Source organism: Malurus melanocephalus, unplaced genomic scaffold (genome assembly GCF_030028575.1).
Source record: "Malurus melanocephalus ecotype Western Australia unplaced genomic scaffold, MMel_1.1 scaffold_1042, whole genome shotgun sequence".
Lineage (NCBI taxonomy): Eukaryota > Metazoa > Chordata > Aves > Passeriformes > Maluridae > Malurus > Malurus melanocephalus.
The window spans coordinates 88,636-95,859 of record NW_026624274.1 but is presented as its reverse complement, the minus strand read 5'-3'; the positions used below and the strand labels follow the sequence as shown (position 1 = coordinate 95,859).

The following is a 7,224-nucleotide window of genomic DNA, read 5'->3' as shown; positions in this document are numbered from 1 at the left end:
AGGAGGTACAAAGGTTTGTGTGTGTAATAAAAACCGTGAAATTGATGAACAGGTGCGGGAGGATTTCTAGAAACAGGCGCGAAAGTTTTGCATGTATAAACACATTCGAGCAAAAAACTGTACAATACCTACACAAGCGTGACCTCGGTGTGGGTGACAGGAAGAGATGCACCCCACACACACACGCACCTCGTGATGTATAACAAAACGTCGGTTTTCTACGTGTAAAGTTTTTTTTTTAATTTTAGGTGAGGCCGCGCCGCGATTCCGTCAGCGCCGGGATTCGAACCCGCGGTCCTCAACACGCCACGGGGTCCTTACAGCTCTTCGCCGCCCCACCGGGATTCGAACCCGCGGACTCCAGCTTGCCGGGCTGCCCAGCGCGGTGCCGGGGTGTTTCGRTCAGGCGCGGTGAGGACAGCCCGCGGGGTCCTGCGTGGCGCGGCTATAGGCGGCGGCGCGGGCGTTTCTCTCTCTTTCGTCGCTCGGCAGCCGCGCGGTGAAGATGGGTGAGCGCTCTGCCGTTTTGGGGCCGGGTGTGGGGCCGGGGATGGTTCTACGCGGTCCCCGGCGGTGCCCGAGGTGCTCCGGGCTGCTCTCCGCCCGTCCGCGGGCGGCTGGGGGCCGTGCGAGCAGCGCTGAGGGCGGGGAGGCCGCGGCCGCCATTACCCGCCGCATGGCCTCCTCAGGCCTCCTTTCCCCTCATAACTCTTTCTTCTCCTCACCGCCGCTCTGTTTCCTCCCGCAGGGAAGTGCCGAGGTCTCCGCACCGCTCGGAAGCTGCGCAGTCACCGCCGGGATCAGAAGTGGCACGATAAGCAGTATAAAAARGCGCATTTGGGCACGGCGCTGAAGGCCAACCCTTTCGGGGGCGCTTCCCACGCCAAAGGCATCGTTCTGGAGAAAGTGTGGGTGYTCCTTCAAACCCAACCCGGAGCCCCCGGGATGCGGTTCCYATGCAGGATGGGGAAAAACAGGGATTAGGATCGTTTTTTTTTCTTACCCCAAAAATTGCAGAATATAAGCAGGATTTTCTTACAAAAAAATAGGACTTGGGAAAAAATTGTAGAAAAAAAATTTTGGCATACACTGAGGCTTTATGAGAAACTTGCAGGATCTTTTAAAAATAAATGGGTTTTTTTTGTAAGAATAGGAGAAAACTAATTTCTGTGAAAATGAGGAAAAATAAGGAAGTTTGGGCAAAAGAAAGGAAAAGGCAAGATTTTCTTTTTGCCTGGCTTGGGGGAAATCAGGACTTGGGGCACAAAAACGGGGATTAGGATCTTTTTTTCCCCTCCCCCAAAAATTGCAGAATATAAGCAGGATTTTCTTACAAAAAAAATAGGATCTTGGGAAAAAATTTATGGAAAAAAAATTTTGGCACACACTGAGGCATTATGAGAAACTTGCAGGATTTTTCTAAAAAGAACTGATTTTTTTGTAAGAATAGGAGAAAACTAATCTCTGTGAAAATGAGGAAAAATAAGGAAGTTTGGGCAAAAGAAAGGAAAAGGCAAGATTTTGTTTTGGCCTGGCTTGGGGGAAATCAGGACTTGGGGCACAAAAATTGTGTTTGTGTGCCATGTGTCATAGATCCTATCTCCTGCGTTTTTCTTTCCCCCCTTTAATAATTTATAAATTTCATTGAGATGCTGCCAAGGCTCTGCTTTTTAAGCAGAGTGATTTGGGTTGTTCAGGGGTTTTTTATTTTGGGGGTTTTTTTTTGGATTTGAGTTAGTCGGGAGGTCACTTAATACTAGGTTTCTACCTGGTTTAGGAAGTGGTATTTTGTGTGTTTATATAAAAATCTACATTAATATATATTCTATAATATTGGTTGGGTATTCTGTTAATTCAGTACTTCTAAACAKACAGCTYATAGGTGTTGAAATACAGATATAATTTACACTGAAGACAAGTTAATTAACTAAACAGTTAACATTAAAACAGTTAATTTTGAGTTAATTGATGACCTTCCTGTGATATTTTTTTTTTTTTGTTTCCTTTGCAGTGGAGTAGAGGCCAAGCAGCCCAACTCTGCCATCAGGAAATGTGTCAGGGTCCAGCTCATTAAAAACGGCAAAAAAATCACAGCTTTCGTCCCCAATGATGGCTGCCTCAACTTCATCGAGGTAATTGTCAAAAATCACTAAAATGCTGTGAGGAAAAGGTGTGGGTGACAGATTTGCTCGTGGTGTTCTCACCGTGTCCCCTGTCCCGTTTGTGTCACAGGAGAATGACGAGGTGCTGGTGGCCGGGTTYGGGCGAAAGGGCCACGCCGTCGGGGACATCCCAGGTGTTCGTTTCAAGGTGGTCAAGGTGGCCAACGTGTCCCTGCTGGCCCTCTACAAGGGCAAGAAGGAGAGACCCAGGTCGTAAATAAACCCTCACCAATCTGACAGAAACACCAATAAAATGTTTTGAGTTAACAGAGTGATCTGTTTGTTGCTCATGGAGTGCTGGAGGAGGAGGATGGGGTGGTTAGCAACACCTTGCCGTAGAAAATGAAATTAAATTTCTTCTAGATCTGGCCATAGAAAAATCCCAAACCTTCGTGTTCCTCTGGGACTGCTGACCAGCAATCAGAATATCCCCTCAAGGGAGGAGAAACTGCAAGAATTTTAAACGCATAATTGTGAAAAAGAGCCTTCTTCACGTAAAAAATGGTCATTGGAAATGGTGTTTGTGGCAGCAGTTCTGGTCTCTCGTGTAAGCACAGGCACAGAACTCGAGTTTGGGCCCTGAAGGGTTTATTGAACCAATCTACCCAACCTCAGCCCAAAAAGATTCACCCAGTGTTCAGCACAAATTAACAAAGGTTATTTTGGGGTAAGTCTGCCCAATTTGAGGACATCTGCTTTAGTGCTCTCTTGTGCACTGACTTGGGTGTCTGAGTTTTTAACTTAGCTAGACTAAAAATGTGCAGGGGTTTTAATACTGTAACACCTCAAAATCTTTATTTGGCTGAACTCAGACTGTGAATTATCCCCTTGTTACAACTGCAAGGCTCTCGTTTCAAATCACTCATTTACTTAGACAGAAATTAATATCAAAGTTCAATTATTTATATGCAAATGGAGTAGGAATCTAAGAACGCGTTGAGAATCTCGAGGTTTCGAGAGGCAGAAGGGAAGGGGAACTGAATCTCCAGATTCCGAGGGAGGAAGATCCCGCGGGCGCTGTGGTGAGGCCGTGTCGCCAGCAGATGTCGCGACAGGAGCGGGGAGGGGACAGCCGAAACKGAAACGTTCCAGCCAAAAACTTGAGTGGGTTTTTTGACAAAAGAAACGGGGAAATTCGGCCAAAGGGAGGCTCCAGAGAGGCACGAGAGCAGCCCAGGGCTGGGTCCAGGTGGGGATGAGCAGAAAAGGCCCTGGGGGTGTTTGGGGTGAGAGCTGGGACCCCAAAACCCTCCATGCTGGAACCCCAAACCCTCCATGCTGGGACCCCAAACCCCCCTGCTGGGACCCCAAATCCCCTGAGCTGGGACCCCAAACCCCCTGAGCTGGGCTGAGCCCCCCATGGGCAGCAGGATCCCAGCACAGGAGGGACCTGGAGCTGCTGGAGGAGCCCAGAGGAGGCTCCAGGATGGGCAGAGGATGGAGCAGCTCTGCTGGGAGGGAAGGCTGGCACAGCTGCGATTGTTCCAAAGCACAGGAGCAGCTTTGGGGTGAGCTCAGAGTGGCCTGAAGGGACCAAAGGAAAGATGGAGAGAGAGACTGGGGACAGGGGATGGAGGGACAGGACACAGGGAATGAATGGGGTCACACTGCCAGAGGGCAGCGATGGATGGGATATTGGGCAGGAATTGTTCCCTGGGAGGGTGGGGAGGGGCTGGGATGGAATTCCATCCCTGGATCCCTTTGAGTGTCCAAGGCCAGGCTGGACACTGGGGCTGGGAGCAGCCTGGAACAGCGGGAGATGTCCCTGCCATGGATGGGGTGGACCTGGGTGGGATTTCAGTCCCTTCCCACTTCACCCATCCTGTGATTCTGTGATTGTGCCAAAGCCCAGGAACAGCTGGGGTCCCCTGGACACTGCAGAAAGAAATCAGGGAAAGATGAGCTGAGCCAAACGCCACCACATCACTTTAGAGGGGTTTTACACCTCACAAATACGTTATAATTATACACAGCCCAAATCCTCCAAAACAGAGGGGAATCCACGGCTGGCCATATTTCACCCCATCACCAAAAGTAATTAATATTTTCTCCCATTAAAGCAGTTGGCCAAGCACCTGATACCAGCAGTACCCAACTGAATAACAACGCTGCTGCAGGAGATGTTGTTTTATAACAACACTTGAGGAAGGTGTTAAGAGGGTGCTCTGTAAATCCACTCTCWGTTCAAACACAGCAGTGAAATCCTCTCTCGCCTTAAGGTGAATTTGTCTTCAGGAGGTGACAGCTACAACGAGCTCTCAAGTGGGGACTGAAAGCTTCCTCCTGGTGCGGGGTTTTTAAAGATTTTTAATGAAATCCAAAAGATAACAACRTGTGTGACACCTTCCTAATCCTGAGCGCTCCACACAGGCTTACTTCTGCAGCTCCGAGCCTCAGGTATATATATATTTTTTTTTATTCTAGGTGGTAAGAATTTCTCGCTAGAAAATGCACTTGAATTCAAATTCCTTGAAACACTTTTAAAAGCCTACATGTTACTAAAAATAGGTATAAATACCCATACACACGCTGTTCTCTAGAAGAGAGCATTTTTGAGGAAATAATTGTGACTTCACCATTCAGAGGGAAGAGCAATCGTCMTTCCTTTGTGCTGGAACTGAATTCATATGTGTGCAATATAAATACAGATGTCCAAACAGACTCATGAAACCATCACCATAGCAAATAGGGGTGGGGGGAAAAGTTATTAAGAAAGTTTTGCTGAAATTCATGGAGCTGCAGCAAGAATTGATACTGATTACTTCGCTGTGTTTAGCTGTAATTAAGTAGCTCAACATTTCCTGYGTGCGAAGGAATGTTCCTGTTAGAAACCAAAGCCAGGCAACCTCAAATCTCCTGGCAGGGGGTTAAATCCTTACCTGGTCATGCTGACACAAATGAGGGATTATGTGCATGGCTACCGACTGCTTTCTACACAAAACCACAATTTTTTTGGCTTAGGTGGACGCGTAAAATTAATTCTTTTTGATTATTCTGGCAGCCCAGGGCAGGTATGAGATTGTTCTCTTACAAGAAGTCCCCAGAAATAAGGAAACTCCCTTGCTCTGACTCCCCAGATTAGCAAAGATTAACAAATGAGCAAATTTACACATCTAAACTGGAAATTTTCTCCTTGGTAAGATGTGAAAATTCAGATAATGCATGTACAAACAACCCAAGCTCAGATCTAAGGATCTTCAATAGTTTCACTGATTAACAAACCACAACACAAAATGTAACCACAAAATATTGCCACAATTTATTTGATTAAAAAAAGAAAATATATATATTTATATGTCTTTTGCACATAGAAATTGTGTTAAGATATCCTAATTCATTACAGCATAAATGTAAAATGGGAAATTGGGTGCCTACCTCCCACCCCAGGTATTAAAAAGGAGATATCCAAACATATTTATTTATCTCCTTGATCCCAAATATGTATGTTATCCTGTATTTGTTCCTCTATCTAACCTCTGCGTATTTATATCTGACTGAATTTTGGTTTTCCAGGCAGATTTCAGGGAAATATTGATACGATGCTGTCTCTGTCAGAGCAAATCCTGGGGCAGTACCACGTGCAATGCCCTGTTCAAATAATCCTCTGCTTCGTTTACAAATGGKAAATTAAGGTAGAAAGTAATGGCTGTTGAGACTTTTTCCATGYAAAAYAAAAATATTTCCCTTTACATAYAAATGCCAYTTTTTGAAGGCTGAGTGCTTCTACTCCTCKGTTCCAGGGTACCACAAATGAAGATCACAGAGCAGGGGTGAACATTTAACAGCTCTTAAACCTGCTTTTTGTTCTCTTTCCCTCCTGTCTCCGTCTGAATTAAATTTGAAAATGGGCTGTGGATGCAATTAACAAGCATGTATTACCAAAAGTGTCCCCAAAATCAAGGTAGCTGCTGGCCATATTTTGCAAATCTGACACAGGTAAAAATGACTTTTCAGGTTGTTATGACCCAGAACAAARTTAATTATGTGCTTTCATGATTAATTCCAAATGGCTGGCAAACAAATGCTGCACCAGTGGAACTTTAAGGACTGTCCTCTGTATTTTATATCCACCAATGACATGTGATGGAAGTTAAAAACATCTGCAAAGCCAGAACCTGGATTCATTTCACACTCCCAGCTCTGATGTGGCACACACTGGACTTTGTGTGGAAAAGACAATTGCTAAATGTACAATGTAAAATCTGTGGCTCCATCTCACCTGCTCRGGCTCTTGTTTCATTCTGCAAATAAAATTCTTTTATTTATAGGGCTGGGTGACACGGGAGCTCCTCGTAATCTGGCTGTCCAAAAGCTCCCCAAAAACCCACAGCTGTCAGGGGAGGCTGCAGGAGGAGCGAGGCTGGGGAGCAAACCTGCCAACAACCAYGGGATATTTGGGATGAGGATGTTCTGTGTGTGCTGGGAGCTCTGGAGGAGAAGGTGGAGCAGCCTCAGCCCACACCCCGAGTGCCACAAGCTCACAGAGTTTTTTTCTGTATTTATGGTGTATTTTCTGTCCCACAGATGGTGCAGGTGAGTTCAGTGCAAACAGCCACTCAACTCAGACCTGTGCATGTGTGAGAGCAGTGACCTCAAGGGCAGTRTTTTATATCTGTGCTGGGGAGGTGCTCCCATAACTGCCCCGAGGTCTACCAGTGGTCAGAGGTCATCAGTGGCCAGAGAAAGAGCCAGGATCAATCATTTCCACACCAGCACGGCTGACCAGCCAGGAGGGATCCTTTTCCTTCATCCCCAGGGAAGTCTGCAGCAGCTTTATCACAGCCTGATCACCACACCACCAGTCCTTCAGGTCAGGGCTCTGCAGGGGTGACAGCAGACACAAAAAAAGGGATTAAATAAAAATCCTTGTGGTGGTTGTGCCAGACCACAACCCCGCCCTGTGCTGGGGGAACCAACAGAAAACATTTCCCCACACCTGAGAGACCCCAGAGCATCAGAGACCCTCTGGGTTTGTGAAAGCTGTGAGCAATGTGCTCTCTCTGCACAAATTTTCACTGCAAAGCAGGTGAGGCAGTGTCCTAGGTTAGCTGAGTATTGTATT

The 7,224-nt window shown here is 46.5% G+C and overlaps 2 protein-coding genes across 2 annotated transcripts in view; one reads left to right on the top strand and one right to left on the bottom strand.

The window, feature by feature from the left end:
- The first annotated feature begins 426 nt into the window (after nucleotides 1–426).
- RPS23 (ribosomal protein S23) lies at nucleotides 427–2,429 on the top strand. The gene is made up of 4 exons (XM_057386734.1): nucleotides 427–509; nucleotides 749–908; nucleotides 2,012–2,132; nucleotides 2,233–2,429. Exons 1-4 carry the CDS (start codon nucleotides 506–508, stop codon nucleotides 2,377–2,379), a joined length of 432 nt encoding a protein of 143 aa, XP_057242717.1. The 5' UTR covers nucleotides 427–505; the 3' UTR covers nucleotides 2,380–2,429.
- A 3,018-nt stretch (nucleotides 2,430–5,447) lies between these two features.
- ATG10 (autophagy related 10) overlaps nucleotides 5,448–7,224 on the bottom strand; it is a 57,561-nt gene continuing 55,784 nt past the window's right edge. Inside the window, exon 7 of the mRNA XM_057386735.1 lies at nucleotides 5,448–6,981. Within this exon, the coding sequence (XP_057242718.1) occupies nucleotides 6,969–6,981 (13 nt within the window). The 3' untranslated portion in view covers nucleotides 5,448–6,968. The remainder of the gene's footprint in view (nucleotides 6,982–7,224) is intronic.